Source organism: Crassostrea angulata, chromosome 10 (assembly GCF_025612915.1).
Source record: "Crassostrea angulata isolate pt1a10 chromosome 10, ASM2561291v2, whole genome shotgun sequence".
Taxonomy (NCBI): domain Eukaryota; kingdom Metazoa; phylum Mollusca; class Bivalvia; order Ostreida; family Ostreidae; genus Magallana; species Magallana angulata.
In genome coordinates, this window is record NC_069120.1 from 23,216,331 (window position 1) to 23,235,184 (window position 18,854).

General features: G+C 32.7%; 1 protein-coding gene across 1 annotated transcript in view; it reads right to left on the reverse strand.

The window, feature by feature from the left end:
- Positions 1-18,854, reverse strand: part of LOC128165057 (uncharacterized) — a 109,632-nt gene that overhangs the window by 51,896 nt on the left and 38,882 nt on the right. The window contains exons 26-38 of the mRNA XM_052829261.1: positions 18,714-18,847; positions 17,921-18,136; positions 14,913-15,128; positions 9,759-9,889; positions 8,827-9,023; positions 8,110-8,237; positions 7,697-7,834; positions 5,785-5,922; positions 4,248-4,416; positions 2,304-2,519; positions 1,197-1,432; positions 744-884; positions 477-572 (exon numbers count right to left, since the gene is read on the reverse strand). Coding sequence (XP_052685221.1) covers positions 477-572; positions 744-884; positions 1,197-1,432; positions 2,304-2,519; positions 4,248-4,416; positions 5,785-5,922; positions 7,697-7,834; positions 8,110-8,237; positions 8,827-9,023; positions 9,759-9,889; positions 14,913-15,128; positions 17,921-18,136; positions 18,714-18,847 — 2,156 coding nt within the window. The remainder of the gene's footprint in view (positions 1-476; positions 573-743; positions 885-1,196; positions 1,433-2,303; positions 2,520-4,247; positions 4,417-5,784; positions 5,923-7,696; positions 7,835-8,109; positions 8,238-8,826; positions 9,024-9,758; positions 9,890-14,912; positions 15,129-17,920; positions 18,137-18,713; positions 18,848-18,854) is intronic.

Genomic DNA, 18,854 nt, shown 5'->3' on the forward strand with positions numbered 1-18,854 from the left:
AAGGTTAATTAATCCCAAAGGACAAATATTGCACAGCCTTCCATGTATACAATGGTAACATTCTCAGCAGTTATCTATCTTTGCCCATTCATTCTCAGCAGTTATCTCTCTTTGCCCATTCTTCTTATGCATAGTTAGGAATCTACCCCACCACCCCAGCTCCAAACCAGAAGACATAGAGAACCAACTTAGCATCAAAATATGTATTTCTGCCTACTGAACTACCATACCAAATTTGAACTTGATTGGGCAACCATAAAAAAAGTTATTAGAAAAAAACAGGAAATTTGTGGACGGAAGAGTGACAGACGCACGGACAGAAGGACGGACGGACAGAGTGATTACTATAGGGCACCCGCAAATCCTTGCGGGGCCCTAATTATAATGATATGTACATTTATTTCCAAGATAGTTTAAAATTTGTTTTAGTTTACATCATGAACTCTTTCAGCTGTGATGAGTTAAAACGAACTTACATCTAACATACAACTTGCTGTGGCACATAGCTGTATTTCCATTATCATCAGAGGCCATAAACAGTAAACTGTAATCACCCCATGTGAAGGTACTGCCTGATATACAAATTAAAGTTATTCTTTTTTAATACATTTCAAAGTGTCAGTGAAAATAAAATCATGATACAGTGAAAACATATATTAGATTTGAAATTTAAATGCTGACATTATTTAAAAAGTCGTACAATTCTTTAAAAGGATTGAATAAAAGAAACAAAACAAACAAACCTTCATGTGAAGACAAAGACAAACTCTCATTGAAATCGCCGAACATGTCAGTAAACTTTGGAAGTGAATGTGAGAAGATTCTGGCAGCAGAGTATATTGAAACATCTTTTGAACACTCCTTTATTTTTGGTTTAATCTTATCTAAAAAATTGAATACAATGCATGATAAACTTCATAAATCTCATTAAAAAAGAAATCATTGCATTTTTTAAGGAAAACTTCACAAGAAATTAGCTTAATTATTGATAAAAGCTTAAAAATCCAACCATGTTCTTCAATGTCTATTCGATCTGTATAAACAGGTGCAGTTTGATTATTATTTGAGGAATATAACATCTGTATTTGCAATAGCGAGGAAACAATTGAAAAATACAATGCATAATTTAATTTTTTTTTTCACTTCATATTCATCATATTAGTTATATTCTATATGATGTTACAATGTTACAATACCTGATGTTGAACAGGCAGGGACATCACACACCTCCTTCTCAATCTGTGTAGGACTCTTTTTAACAACTCCTTTGTTTATTCTATAGTTGTACCAACCATGAACAACAGTTGATCCAGGTGGTACATAATTCTCATCCTCATCAAGCTGGTAAACATCACTGATTGTTAAACTATTTGCCCATAGTTTTACTTGTGAGATACGGCCTCCAAATTTCTTTCCAATTTCAACTTTGAACCTATAAATATAAATGAAAATTACTATTTAAAAGAGAAAAACAAGACTTGATGACTAATTAACAAAAGTTCCTATGGCTACATACCGGTAATCCATAGGACAGGTATTATTATACATACTGCCTTTCAAAGGATTCATTGAAATGCAATAATTACAATAAAGTTCACTGCAAATATTTAACTGATAATAATGCATTAATATATGATATATCATAAATATGCAGATCTGAATAGCATTTTTGGATACTTAACTGAACTTAAACTATTCATCAACTGTTAAAAAACAAGTTCTACTAAATACAATCTGCGTGAAAATGGGATGTTGAAAATCAAACAAACAGACATATTCTAGTGGACAGATCAACACATTCCTAAAAGGCATTGGCTAAGCAAGTCCTGATAAATGCAAAAAAAAAATTTTTCTTTAGTTTATAATTTTTGCAAAATACAACACAATTTCTGAAACTTCAATCAACAAGACCGAGAATGCTTCCATAAATTGTAAACCAACTTTTATTTGTCAGTAACAAAATTTGGCAAGGTTCATGACAACTTAGTAGTCAAGAATATTTTCAGCAGTTTTAAACAAGTTTACAATTAACAAATATATCACCAATTTTAAGCAAAACCAGTAATATTGCAAAAATTTTTATACAAAAACTTGATCTCATATTGTATCTATGCCCTACACCTGGGGGTAATGTCTTAAAATTCTCTTTTAAAAAAAACTCATTTTTTTCTAAATGGTTTCTCTTTAAAAGTTAAATTTTCTTTTAGTACCCCCTGTATGTAACATACCAATGTAATGTGTCAATTTGAAAATAATCGGATTTGCTACATTTCAACACTCACTTATATTTATTTACAACTTACACTTTGGGCAGTATTCCTGGAAGAGAAATGTTTTCAAAGACTTTGACACCATCCACAGCAACTAATGATTCTCCATTTCGTTTCCAAGAACACACAATAACATGCCACTTGCCATTATCCATTTCAATTGGTTTTCCAAAGATTGTAAAATCTACCACAAAGTTGTTTGTTGTATTCCACACAGTGATTGAGTCATTTTTTACTTCTGCAAAATCTCTGTAAATAAGAATGTCACTCAGTTAATGTATCTTAATATATCATTAATACATGTTTAACTTTATATTAAATGCATTTTTTAAACTGCATATACATATGCATGCCAAAGTATTTAAGGTGGAATAACACATCATCACAAAATGGCTGACCTCTTATCGAAACGACATCTCCTTTTTTGAAAGGATTTTATTAACGTCAACATGTAACTTACTTCATAGCCGAGTGGATAAAGTGTCCGACTTGTGATCCATATATACACCCCGAGTTCGAATCCCGCAGGGGCTTTTGTTGTTATTTACTGAATTTTTTAGATATTCATTTTTATTCAAAAACTGCAATTTTTTCGCTTATTTGACATATGTACAGTTTAATTATCATTATATATTTCATAATCAAATCATTTTCTGTTAATTTGAGTGACTTTTTCCAGGTGTGTTATTCCACCTTAAATACAGTATTTTCACATGTGGTCACTTTGGCTTCATTTTTCAAAAACTACTTTTCATAGCCCTAAAAATTATTTTAAAGACAGTCCTTGAAAAAATATAGGTTCTTCCTTAACTATATTAGCTATCCAAGGAAGACAAATAATGATCCCTGTAAGATACACAGTAATGGGATGAAGGTCTAAGGTCCATAATTATACTACCGGTACATTAAATATTGACAAATCTCTTATAATTATGTGAAAAGTGTTTTCAAATGATGACCATCTATTCAGGTTCATTAAACACCCTCCCTCCCTCACTGATGATAATTTTAATAGAATTCAATTAGTCTAAAAAGTTATAAACTTTAATCAAGCTATATTCCTAGAATCAGTCTATTTCAAGAGATAGAAATTTTCAAATCATATAAAACAAGAGATGCTTGTGAAACACTTATGCCCCCTCCCTTGGAAACATCCTTAAAGAAAATGAATGGAAACTGCATATAATTGGATTTTTGTAAGTCAAAGGGGCATAACTCTGTCGAAAATTACTCGTTTGTAACCAAAATCAAACTTGACCTAGATACTATTATGATGAATCAGTATACTAAATCTCATCTCAATATGTGCAACCTCTGAGAAGAAAATGATTGGAAACTGAAAATGAATGTGGAATTTTTTTAGTCCAAGGGGCATAACCGTCGAAAATTGCTCCATCGTACTTAAAATCAAACTCAATCAAAAATAAATCTGTATATTAAATCTTATTTCAAAACATGCAACCTCTGTGACGAAAATGAACTGAAACTGCAAATAAGTGGAATTTTACTAAGTCCAAGGGGCAAAACTCTGTCGAAAATTGCTCGATCGTATTCAAAATCATTCTTGACCTAGATATTATCCTAATAATCTGTATACCAAATTTTATCTCAATATACGCAACTCTGCAAAGAAAATAAACAGAAACTATTAGTGAACCGACCGACAGACAGACGGACAGCAGCAAAGCAATATATGCCCTCCCTTCTTCGAAGGGGGTAATAAAAATATTTTGGTTGGTTTACACAAAAATTAATAATTGTGTTTGTCATGAAGGTTTATAAACACAAAGAAAAAATGAATGCAATTCTTAATTGCTTCCTGGGTCGGTTGGTTTATCCCAAATTTTATGCATCGATAACTCATACCAATTTGAGCATGATCTGGGAAAAATTGAGCACATTGAAAGTAATTTTCTTAGAAAGTCATAATATATTAACTGTATATACATGTACACTGTATATAATCGTCAACCATACCCCAGCTTCAAGATCACAGTGTTATCAATATCCTTTTGATCCTTATTAAACCTGACCCATAACATGAATGACATATCACTGTTATCAGGATCATTCAGAACAGCGGTGGTATAGGCTCCCTCATCGCCTATCTGAGGGTCAAACAACATATCAAAGTCATTGGAAGGCTCTGAAATTCAAAGAAAATTAAATCATTAAATCTAAATTATTTCTTAACTTTGATTTGACTATTTATTTGATATTGATGACGCAATCCATAAGTTCTCAAAATTATTGGAGTAGTTGCCCTTTGAAATTCTTTAAAATTATAGTAGTTGCCCTTTGAATATTGACATCATATTGTTGTGTATGGATCAGAAAAAAATGGAAGTGTCAAGATTTGCTCAAATCTCTACAAAGTAAAAAACAGGTGAAAAACCTCTTTATATTGCACTTTAATTTTGTCAAATTACGACGTCCAAATTCATGCTATACTTTCTTATTGTATGTTAGAAACTGGTAACCAACCAGTATGCCCTAAATCACATTGTAATCGATCGTTTCGTTTTTACAATATTTCAAATCGATAGAAAGAAAATTGATGTTAGAATGTCCCCTTTAGTATCATCCTCATATCTCTCTTTCTTTCTTTCTTTCTCTCTCTCTCCCAAACTTGCGTATATACTTTGCTATGTGATGTCGCTGATAAGTTTTAAGGCATCTCTCTCTCTCTCTCTCTCTCAAAACGTTCGAATATTATTTTTATCATTTAATGAAACAAATTAGAAACATTAAAAGGTATAGGAATGTACATCACTTATTTACATAATTATATAATTTTTGCAAATTTCGGATAATCAGCTTAAAAATTTACAGCGCCAATCTGAAACATACAGGTAGTTATATTTTATGGTTCAAAAATCTATTTCAATGAATTTATTTTCACTTTTATGTAGTCAACATTGATATTTATTTAGTTTTGTTTAAATTCCGCTTCGTTTCATTTTTTGGTTTCGTTTCGTTTGATTTCGTTTGATTGGTTTCGTTTCGATTGATTTCGTTTCGTTTCGATTGGTTTCGTTTCGTTTGATTTCGTTTTGTTTCGCACTTTACAGGCACCCCAGAGGAAAGGGGGGAAACGTTTCAAATTGAAGAGCATGCAACAAAACACTGTAAGTAAACATGGGTGAAGCAAAGATTTCCAAAGAGTATTTGAAAGGTGAGATTGATAATTATGAGGAGTTTTAATCAGTTAAATTGGATGAGATGTTACAGGTAATTTTTACATGGGTTTGCTAAGATCATCAATTTTTATAAATAAATATGTCACTTGATAGTCCTCGGGAAAATAAAACAGTTATTAGGTTTGTTACCTACTGAATACAGAAATATATTGGGTTGATCAATCTCATAGACGGCTTGGCTTCGCCTCGCCATCTTTGAGATTAATCAACCCTTTATATTTCTGTATTCAGTAGGTAACAAACCTAATAAGTAATAATATCCAAACATATAATGCTGTGTACAATATTACTGAAGCTGTGGGTTAATTACATACGTTTGCATGCTTTGTTGTCCGTCAGGATTTTCCCTTCTTGACAGTAACAACCAATCTCCTCATTACACTGAGCATTACTTCCACAATTCAGGGTTGAGCAAAGGGTTGTCTTAGTTTGGCATGTGGCTCCTGAATAACCTATGGAGAAATCAAAGTACTGAAAAACTGAAAGCCAAGCTTTTTGTATGTGTCTTTTGCATATTGTGTAGTGTAGACTGGCAATCTCTCTCTCTCTAATGATTTTAATGTTGACTAAGTGTCAGAAAGCAACTAAATTTTGTAAGTGGCTATTAACAAAAATATGTTTGTCTAGAACAAAAATATGTTTGTCTAGTAGAAAAAAAGTGACAGTGCATTAGATTTTGGAATAAGCATTACAAATCAAACCTTCATTTCTTAGCCGTATACCAATGCCTTGTAAAGTAGTTCACGGAATTTCATGTGCATTTTAAGTATGTCCAAATTGCATAGTCTCGTTTTTAAATCATGTAATTATTTTCCAATTGAAAAAAACATGGCTCTCTGTTAAACTATTTGGTATTGCAGTCACTTCTTCTTTCACACTGTTTTGTTTTTTGTTTACTTTTGCAGTTGTGCTATTATATAGAAACACTGGCAATTAATTTGCATGCCTTCAGCCAGGACTGCTTTCAGCAAAGCCTGTCCAATTATTTTCCTATGAATGTCAATTTACAGTGATAGGTTGGTCAAATTATCAGGGGCTTTAATCCAGCAATTGTCTATAACTTCTCAATTTATATGAAACATCCTTTTTTCCACAAAATTTAGACATATCTTTAAATCAAAATCATTTAAAGCTGCTTGGTCCGATTTTATATCAAATTTTATGCACGCTTTTTAACGATGACTATGCTTAGTATATGTATAATAATAGACATTGCAGTAGTTTTACCCATCAATTATGCCTTTCAATGATGAAAAATACGTATAAAATTTGCTAACATACAAACGACATTAAAAGGTACCGCGTTATTTCGCCTCATGTTAAATTTCACCCCTGACAACGAGACAGGTATGGTTGTATTTGACATCGCTTTAAATAAAGGTCGAAATGGTCAGACAAATGATCAGAAAAAATTACAAATAAACATGTGTACGATTCGTTCGCCAATATTTCTAAAGTCTGCTTTCTTTACAATCGATGCATAGCATGCGGGTTGAATAACCCCAATCATTCGGGGGACGAAACCATGCGGTTTTCTTTTCAAAACATTCACGTGATGCATTTTGCTTTGTTTTTTCGTTTGCCCGAAGAGAAATTATTTTTATTTACTTTGAATATTTCTAACTTTGAAAGGAGATTGATTCTGCTGGTGTAAATAGGAGAAAGTCCATAACTTTCTAAAATAAATGATTTGTATGAACAAAATTTTAATACTCTAATTACGAAAAAATCGGACCAAGCAGCTTTAATAACTCACAAACATCTGTACTAAATGTATTTGATTTCAAACTCTTTGTTGTTAATCATTTTATCTATCTGTTTTCAAATTCTCTGCCTAGCTTTTCTTTTCTTCTTCTGAGACTTACAATGTCTTAAACAACTACATTAAATGTATCATCTCACATATATCTATTTCCTAACTGAAATCAATGACCCGTGCCTGATCATTTTACATCTTGCAAAACCAAATTCCTTGCAACAATCATATCTTAATATGATTTATTATTGTACAAACATCAGATCAAATAATAAATTGAACTGATATATTGATATGAATAAGCTTGGAAATTATTACATGTACCAGTAAATGTATAACAATTAATTGTCAACATGATATATAGTACCAGTAAATGTATAATAATTTAAAATTATCAACATGATCTTTAGAAAGCAAAACGTTTGGTATCCATGCATGGTATATCAGATACCAATTGTTTAGCACCTTACCTGTTTGACACTGGCAGTTGTACCCTCCACTCTCCAGATTAGTACACATCCCTCCAGTACCAGGCATGCTCATATATAGACATGTGGTAGATCCAGTGCAGAAGTCTTTCAATAACTGACAAGAGTTTCCAGAGTAGTCTAACAAAAATTCAAATTTAAATTTAATTCCTTGTATCTGTACCCATATACTATAATTGGTCTTTGTTGTTCCTTCTCCTAAAGCACAATAAGTGCAGATATTGATGCAGTTTCCCTATCTTCCAATGTGACTTTAACTAAATTTATTTACCTTGTATAAATATACAATATATTTCTGAAAAACGTTTTGTCTAATGAAAAAAAAAAAATTGCAAGTAGAAGTTCTTTCATAACATTATTTAAATATTGTACATGTGTACAGTCATGTAACTTACTAATCTGACAGGAACATCCTGCTGTTCCATTTAAATTTTTACATGAACCCATTGTTGTACATGGGTTGACAACATTGCACACATCTGGTATGTCTTCACATGTATCACCTCTTGTCCCAGCACTACATCTGTAAACCAGGATACAATATTGTATACTATACAGGGAAATATCAGCCCCCTTTTATTTCCCCTTCTCACCCTTGTTGTCAGCGGGCGAATTTAAGACTGTGCGGATTCCAATGTCTCAAATGATATCCCTTTAAACACAACTGTGTCTGGGCGAATTCAAGACGGGGCAAAACTCTTTACAAGAGTAGAGGGGTAAAAATAACCCTGTATACAGTAATATACTGTAAATCACCCCCCTATCAACCGTTTAGTTAAGTGCTGAATATTTCATTTAAAACTTACAAACCCTAGCACACAAGCGATGATCTATTTCTAATTTGATTAGATGGGCATGACAAGTGAATATTTCTTGGAAATTGATAATTGTGTACAATATTCAATACTATTCTATTTCCATTTTTTTAAACTGAGAAAATCTTTTAACAAAACATAACAGAACAAAAGTATAACAAGTGTTGTTTAAGCATCTATCACAATACATGTACTAATGTTCTTCTAATCTAGCTTTCATTTCGCTTGGAATTTCACATTAGTCTAATTTTGTTTTTCAATTTTTTAATCTCAGTAATGGTTTAACCTGTGACGAACCTGCAGTATTTATCATCAATCAAGTTGAAACATTTCCCACTCTGACACTTGCTAGAGGTGGTTGTACAATAGTCGATTTGCTGGTCACAGTTCTTGCCTGTCCATCCCTCTGTACAGTTACAGCGGTAGTCATTGACACGGTCTGTACAGGTGGCTCCATGCTTACAAGGATAACTGGCACATTCATCAATTTCTTCCTATATCAGTAAAAAATCATATAAAGTTTTTATATGAAATAAAAAAATGTTAAATATGCGTAGGAGAAAATGCAATCAGTGCATTTTCAAATATCAAAAATGATCTCTTCTAAACTCTTCTGAACCTTAAATACAGTCAAATTTTGTTATCTCGAACTAGATGGGATTGTTCAAAAACTTTAATAAATGTAAGTATTCGAGATATCAAGGGTAAAATACTTAAAAAATAAGTGGTTCTGACTTTCACAGGAATTTCACCTATCCATTGTATTGGAAATATCAGTATTTGAGATATCAAAGGTCAACAGTAAAAGTAAATGTTGTGTTCTGATATGTCGCCCAGAGAGTGACAGATCACAAGAATTACAAAAGGGCAATATATATAATAAGGACATAAAATGCCCCCTCCCCCTTAAATGATTATAATTTTACTGTTAGCCCATGTTAATTGTGTTCATATATAAATGTAGTGTATATTAATAAATTTCATTTTGATGCAGATTAAAAACAAGACATAGAATAAACCTTTTAAAGCCATTTTCTCTAAACATGTTGTTGACTGAGTGATGGACTGGGTAAAATTTGCAAAGCATAAAAATTTTCTACTAACAAAAAAGAGGACTCTTTAGAAAATAACTCCACAACTTGATCCACACATTACGTTTAGGTTGCAAAGCAATTTAATATGGAAACTAATTTGTCTTCACACTAAATGTACTTTTCAAAAGTATTTACCGTGCAGTTAATGCCTGTATATCCAGCCATACATATACATTCACATTCATCAATCTTATCAACAGTCCCTGCAGTGTACCTCATATTACAAGATCCTGGACAATCTGTAATATTCTTTTCACAATCTTTTCCTAAAACACAAAGGTCATAAATTATATAAAATTGCTTCTTTAATTGTTTACATTACCATTTTAAAAAAAAAGTACAACCTGCAAATATGTATAATTATATATACTATCTTGGCTTAATTGATGATTAATTAATTGCAATAAATGGTTTACAATTTATATTAACGAAACTGTTTCTAAAATGATGTTAATCAGAAGAATTTCCCAAATCAAAGATTACAGAGCTCAATGAGACGAGGCATCATCTTAATAAGACCATGCACCTTTACAATACCAAACCAAAAATATAGTTAATTGAGGAATAAGGAATCATTCTTCGAGTATAATGAGGTGATAATTTCGGTCGGGGCGTGATCAAATCTAATAAAGCCCAAACGGCTTTATGATAGATTTGATTATGCCCTGACCGAAATTATCACCTCATAATATTCAAAGAATGATTAATTATTACTTATATTTTTATAATTTTTAGCAATTTACGATTAATTATTTGAATGTAAATAAGCAAACCCCGCCTGTGCCCCAATTTTTCATCATTTGAATTTATTGGTCTGTACAGTACAAAATTGATACGTAGTGTTATCACTGGCAAAGACACTGAAAAATGTAAATATTTATCTACAATACAATATTGTATTTTACTGTATGATACAATATTGTATCTTATCATATGATAATATTAGAGTATTATAACGTCATGTTTTGTACCCTAATTGAAACTTGTATCTTTGTTATAAAATGTAGTGTTATATTCATTATCTGCCATTTATACAATGCAGTTGATAAGATATAAATTATAATTGGTACATGGTTTTTAGTTGACCTATTATGATTTATACACGGTCAGTAAAATCAATATTGGACTTAAGCTCTGGTCTCACCCCATATGGAATTTACTGACCATGTATAAACCATATTAGGTCAAAAACAAAGAATAAAACTACTAATATTACATAATATAATTCAATACTGTATTTTATCATATGATAAACACATTATATTGTATATTTCATTTATGATTTTGAATAATGATACAACAATATCATATCATATCACATTTAAAATATCATTATATCATAAAATACAATTATATCATATTACAATATGTTATCATATTATATTATATTGTATATTGTTATATCATATGATATTCTATACAAATATTGACTGGGGTTAAGGCAACATTGATTTTATTAGCCCCTGGGGATGAAATATTGCCTGACGCGAAGAGGAGAGCAATATATTCGTTTCAAGGGGGCTTAAATATAATCAATGTTGCCCGAAAACACAGTCAACATTTGTTTTGTTATATGAAGAAACAAACCAAAATTTAAGAAAGGATTTGAAATCAGATCAGTAGTTTTCTCAGCTCAACACAGAATTAACGAATTTAATTTTGCGCAAATTCATTTTCAAAATATCGTTGGCAACAAACAGTCACTTGCGATATTCCGCTGCCCATAGGAATAAAGTTTTATATGTTCTACCTGATTTTACTTCACAGTAATTTGCAAATCCTTATATCTGTTATGATAGCAAACTGTCGCTTTGTGCTTCTGTTGTTTACTCGCCTTGACTGATTACTAATTATGACATCACATTGTTTTGGAGTTGCAAAGAGTAATTTATGTTGCCGTTTGTGAAACAACAAATCAGAAGCGATTAATTGAAATAGAGAGAATATTCTGTTGATATTATTCCTAGCCGGTCAATATTAAAAAAAAATATTGACTGGTCAATATTTTTTGGATGAGTTAATATTAGAATTATTGACTATTTGTCTATAAAGAGCTGTATTTGAGAAGATACTTATTAATAAGGAATGAATTTAATTTTAACATATGTTATACGATATAACATAACTTTGGGCAGTTTACGCTTTATAAACTGCAAAGCGGTTTATAAATAGGCGTAAACTGTCCCAAGTTATGTTATATCGTAAAACATAAGTCAAATTTAAATTTATTCCTTACAATTTAATACATAAAACAAAACTAACACTCCGTACCATTTGCATGCTTTTGTTTTAATTGTAAACGGCATTTGAGTCTACTTCTCAAATTTAAATGTACAGTTGTTAAAAGTTGAATTAGACATAAACTCAGAACAGATGAAATTTGAAGATTGCAGGGGCAGGCCTCTTGGACTGTTGATGCAGCACAAGAGGCAAGTTCATGTTCGGAGATCAAACATGGGATTGGGAGTGTGTGTGAAATGACCGAACATGCTGAAAAAGGATTAATTGCTTGTTCATTTGTTTTTTCTGAGCTGTCGAGCAATCCTGGTTGTAACTGCACAGAGGATTCATATTTACATTTTATGTTTTATGTCCCAACATCAGTCTATTAATGGGGGGAGGGAGGCTAGCTCAATCAGATGCTTGCCAAATGCTTCTACGAAAAGAGGCATCTAGAATATTAAAACCACACCAAAATACCATCATAAACCTAGATAGCTTAAAAGTAAATTAAGCGTTTATTTTTACAATGGTATTTTTTTTTCTACATAGGTCTTTTATATCTTTTATTTTTATAAATACATGTGCATTTATTTATCCTTTACATACCTTGTCTGAAAAGATTCAACCCGTTCGTTTTGAGCTTCTTTTCGCAGAAATTCATTTTTTTCTGTCTTGAAGTTGTTTCAGTTCGATTTGTGAGACATTTTCAAAATGATTTTTTTTTTTTAATTGGTACAAAGTTCTCCATGAAATAAATATAGTTATTTCATTAAAGGGGCATGGTCACGGTTTTGGTCAAATTTTATTTTTTTGTTTTTATTATTTACAATGCTCTATGAATGCATTTCTAATGATCAAATGAAATTTGGGTGCCCGTCGATGAGTTTAAAGCAAGATACAGGGCTCCAAATTTTTCGTCATGTAAACAAGGCTCGTGCCCTGTTTTTGTTTACATAGGTTCAATATACCAGTAAAAAATCTTTTTCAAGATGATTTGTCTATATTCTTATTCATTTTAAGCATAAATAAACAGTTCCTATCATTCATTTTAGGTCTATAACTGGAATTTTCACTTCCAACATTCAAAATGTAAACAAAAGCTTTGTTTACATAGCGAGGAATTGTAAGCCCTGTAACTCTTTTATAACTCAACAAATGACACTCAAATTTTGGTTTCCTATAAGAAATGCCTTACTGAAGCATTATAAACATTAAAATGGAAAAAATAATTTTTGACCAAAATCGTGACCATGCCCCTTTAAAATTAATAGTTACGTATAACTTATCACATATTTACATCGCAACGTGTTACGGGGTTAAGCCTTCTATACTATTACGCATGCATTTTTACTGTAAACAAAACACATGCAGGGCTTGCGAAGATTCTCCTGGACATGTTTGTTGATAAAAAATATGTCTTTTCTACTTGTCACAGGTAATAACTCCTGAATTCTAGACTTATGCGATGGTCATTAGCGTTGCAGCCATACATATTTCGCATTGTCTCTATCCGAGGAAAAGAGATGTTGGTGCCCATTTCTTAAGTCGTCTCTGATTCTCAGTGAACATTGATACCAATGCAAAGAGACTCTTGCGTAGTTGTGTAAATAAATAAATTGTGTCAATTAAAATTGTTCATTTGCTTTTTTGTGTATGAAAGTGTTTGTACCTTAAATGGTTTTCTAAAGTACTCCGTACTCATTTAAAGGGGAGGAATGTGATGGTCAGACCGGTTCGAATACCGGCGCCAGATAGCTCAGTTGGTAGAGCACCTGACTAAAGATTTAGGGGGCTCGGGTCCGAATCCCGGTCTGGTCCGTCATTATTTCTCCCATCCCGTTACATTTGGTGCCGTGACCAACCCCTGGAACTGACAGGTGAACTCCTGCCAGGGGAAGAGCCTGGGGTGATCTTCGAGGGCGAAGATCATTTAAGGGGGGAGGAAAGTGACGGTCAGACCGGTTCGAATACTGGCGCCAGATAGCTCAGTTGGTAGAGCACCTGACTAGAGATTCAGGTGGCCCGGATTCGAATCCTGATCTGGTCCGCCATTATTTCTCCCATCCCGTTACATTTGGGCAAGTTTAATTATGCTGCTAAGGGGCACTGCCACCCTGGGTTTACAGCGCAATGGGGGAAAAACAACTGGTGCCAGCCAATCAGATCTTGTTGTTGTTTACTCTTGACCAATTAGATTAGATTATTAAGCATGTTCAAATATTAGCCAATCATATATATGCATTTTCCCAATTAGTGGGCTTACTTACCTGTTAAGCGTCACTTGAAGCGGACAGTCCACGTAAATTTTTTTTAGCACTTTCGAAAGCTTAAATCAAATACAATTCTTCCCTCCCAACTAGCATGTGTGGTTTATATGTAAGTATGTGAGTAGTGTATGCGAGTGTTAGGTTGTAGAGTAGTTTCACATGATTTATATTTAAAAAAATTCAGTGTGCTGCATATATATGTTTTTTATAGCTTTAACTTGCATGGGTTGTCATTTTATTATAATATGTGACTGCATTATTAGTATGCAACACTGAATTCGGTTTGCTGTTTTGTTAATAATAAATCATGTGTTCACCCAAACCATAAATGATGGTCTCCTGTTCTTACGCCTATGTGAGGATTTAGATTAATAACTACATGTATTACAATCAACATTATTTCTTATTTTCTAAAGAAACAATAGGTAAACCTGAAGTTGTTCACACATATGTTTTCAGCTGTACTGTCTCTTTAACGTTGATGTGATCATCAAATGACACCAGCTCCTAAACTTTGGTGAAGATAGGACCAGTAATAACTTAGATATGGTCATGCAAGGGCATCCACTCCAAAAACTTTAACCTGCTCAAAAACCTTAACTTCCTCCAGCATCTGAAATTTCTAGCTCAGATTCAGCATCTAAGTTTGGTAAAGGTATGAGAAGTACCTAACTTAAATATAGGACCTGCTGCAAATTCTTTAACCAGGTCCGGATGCCAACACAGAGGGTATAGCATAAGCTCCCCATTACTTCATCTCAGTGAGCTAAAAATCAAATTCATAGAATACAATACATACCAGTGAATCCGGAGAGACATTCACAACTGTAGTCGTTATGTCCATCCACACATGTCCCTCCATTTTTACAAGGGCTGGTCTTGCACTCATCCACACTGTGTTGACAAAGTGACCCCTCATATCCATCCACACAACTACACTTTCCATTCAGACATGTTCCATTGTTACAGTTGGTAGTGTTGCATAAATCAATCATCTCACACTGACCATTGCTTCCTGAATTAACATTTCGAAAAATAATTTAAAAGCAATTATGATCATGATAAATTAGCAGTATGACCTCTATATTTCTTTTAGTTAAAACTTGTTTGTAGTAGTCAACTGCTTATACAGTGCTGCTATCATGAAAGTTGACAAAACTATCCTATCCTATCCTATATCCTGCATCCTATCCTGCAAATAAGCTCTATCCTATCCTATCCTATCCCATACCTTCAAAATATAGGAATGCAATTTAAATGAAACGAAATTTAAGAATTAAATGAGTTTATCAATTAATGTAGTACTCAAAATGAATAATTTAATCTTAAAACCGAATATTCTTCAAGCGGGATAACTTACTCACCTGTGCTACGGTAAAATTAAATCATACGCGGGATGGACACAATAACGTGAACAAAGAGGTAAGCGATTAGATTTTTGATTTTATTATATTTATGCATAACAAAAGAAAAGCTGTCAATGTGACAGCAAACCGGGTTTTCTTTTATGTAAACTGTATCCATAATCCATGTCAACCCTTATCCAGTGAAATGCAGTACCCTACATGTATATGCAACATTTTGCCAATAAATGACAAAGTTCAAAAGCTAGTATTTTTTTCATAAATTATCGGAAATCAAAATCCTAGCAATATGCACACCTCTGATATATGTACAATTGATCTGCAAAAGAACAACTTCCTATCTTGAAAACTGTAGGAGGAGTTATCCGTACAATGAGGGTACCCTATATGCAATATTTTGCCGAAAAATGCCTAAGTTCAAAAGCAAGTATTTTTTCTATAAATTATCGGAAATCAAAATCCTAGCAATATGCACACCTCTGATATATGTACAATTAATCTGCAAAATAACAACTTCCTATCTTGAGAACTGTAGGAGGAGTTATCCGTACAATGAGGGTACCCTATATGCAACATTTTGCCAAAAAATGACCAAGTTCAAAAGCTGGTATTTTTTCGATAAATTATCGGAAACAAAATCCTAGCAATATGCACACCTCTGATATATGTACAATGATCTGCAAAAGAACAACTTCCTATCTTGAGAACTGTAGGAGGAGTTATCCGTACAATGAGGGTACCCTATATGCAATATTTTGCCGAAAAATGACTAAGTTCAAAAGCTGGTATTTTTTCGATAAATTATCGGAAATCAAAATCCTAGCAATATGCACACCTCTGATATATGTACAATTGATCTGCAAAAGAACAACTTCCTATCTTGAGAACTGTAGGAGGAGTTATCCGTACAATGAGGGTACCCTATATGCAATATTTTGCCGAAAAATGACTAAGTTCAAAAGCTGGTATTTTTTCGATAAATTATCGGAAATCAAAATCCTAGCAATATGCACACCTCTGATATATGTACAATTGATCTGCAAAAGAACAACTTCCTATCTTGAGAACTGTAGGAGGAGTTATCCGTACAATGAGGGTACCCTATATGCAACATTTTGCCAAAAAATGCCTAAGTTCAAAAGCTGGTATTTTTTCGATAAATTATCCGATATCAAAATCCTAGCAATATGCACACCTCTGATATATGTACAATTGATCTGCAAAAGAACATATTCCTATCTTGAGAACTGTAGGAGGAGTTATCCGTACAATGAGGGTACCCTTTTGGCAGCCGCCCGCCCACCCACCCGCCCGCCATTTTCACCATTTTAATAACCGGATTTTTCCGTTGGAAAACCCGGTTAAAAAACAGATAAATAACTTCGATGCACTTATTGAGGAACTGTTTAGTCACATATTTATATCAAATTATTTTCTAATCACATATAACTGAGCGTAATTATCATTTTTCGAGCGATTATAACATGATAACAGTTTAAAACATAAGAATACGTATATGACATAAGTAACAACGAACTTCAAGCCCGCTTGAGAAATGATTCTTGACGTATATTTGAAATTACTGGTAACAAATATATAATTATTAAAATAGTGTATTTAAAGAAATACGTTTTTTTAAAGATTAATATATGATTTTACGCCAAGTCCCATTAACCTGCCTTATTTACAACAAATTTTCTTTAAAATGACTTCTTTGAATTTATGTGCTGTTTGGTGTTACAGTTTTGTGCAATTCTGACAACCGGGCTTGTGATTGGTCAATTTTAACATAACGAAATTAGTAAAAACTTCTGGAGCAACTATAGCATTATATCCTTCAAGATTTTTAAATGGAACACCTTTGGGTTTTATTAACCGGGTTTTCTAACAGAAAAATCCGGTTATTGAAATGGTGAAAATGGCGGGTGGGTGTGCGGCTGCCAAAAGGGTACCTTCATTGTACGGATAACTCCTCATACAGTTTCCAAGATAGGAAGTTGTTCTTTTGGAGATCAATTGTACATATATCAAAGGTGTGCATATTGCTAGGATTTTGATTTCTGATAATTTATGAAAAAAATACCAGCTTTTGAACTTGTCATTTTTTGGCAAAATATTGCCTATAGGGTACTCTATTTCACTGGATATGGTAGGTAGTGTTTATCAATTCAGGGTTGGCATGGATTATGGATACAGTTCACATAAAAGAAAACCCGGTTTGTTGTCACATTGACAGCTTTTCACTTGCCTCATATTGGAGAGATATTCAAAGTGTCAAGTGGTTGTCTTAGCATATCATACCATAATTATGTCAACTTGATAAGAGCATATTAATTTATTTTTGAAAATATACCTTTGTCAAAACCAGACAGATTACTGGTCTCATCCTTGATAATCTGCAAACTTTAAACTGAATTATCATTTTCTCAACAACATTACTTACCTAATTGGTATGGGTAATCACAGAAACATTTGTATGTAGCATTAGCATAGTTGTTAACACAGCCTCCGTTTGAGCATGGTGTTCCACTACAGAGATCTGTGGTGGTCTGACAGTGTCTTCCATTGAAGCCTGACACACACTTACATGTGTAGGAGTCAACTCCATCCTCACATTCTCCATTATATAGACAACCATCTCTATTTAATCCACAATCATCTACAGAACCAATGAATTTATGTATTACAATTAAATATTCTTAGACTTAAAATGATTTGTTTTTATATTGTTCTGAGTAAGCACAGTGCTAAAGTAATTGTGCATGTAACACTTTATCACAAGTAAAAAAAAATTCAAGGTAAAATTATTATTTTTTTTTTATTTTCCTCAACAAAGATCATGTTTTCCCTATGTGCATTTGATAATTATCTACTATTTGATAAGAATATTCATTTGTCAATGAACAATATCCACTTTGCACAAATAGTATAAAAAACCATAAACATTTGTATATCTACATCATTATGATTTAATCTAGACTAAGCTAGAGATTGTAAATCAGAATTTTTCTTGACAATTAATTAACTTTGATCCTGCCAAATTATTGCACTAAGCCTCAATGTGCACAAAGTGTAAAAACCTTACAAAATTTCTATATTCTATGGTCTGGGATTTTCCGACATTGTTGATCATCTATTTTTTCATCAGTTTTTCCAAGGATTAGTAAAGCATTTCAAACCCAACCCCCCCTTTCCAAAAAAAAGAAAGAAAAGAAAGAGTGTCATATGATGCTTACCTATGTTAGCAGAACAATTGACGCCTGTGTAGCCAGGCCTACAGATACACTGTCTTCTGACGGCACCCCATGATTTACATTCAGCCCCATTCCGACATGGATTTGGATTACACAAATTCTGTACCACATCACATCTGAAAA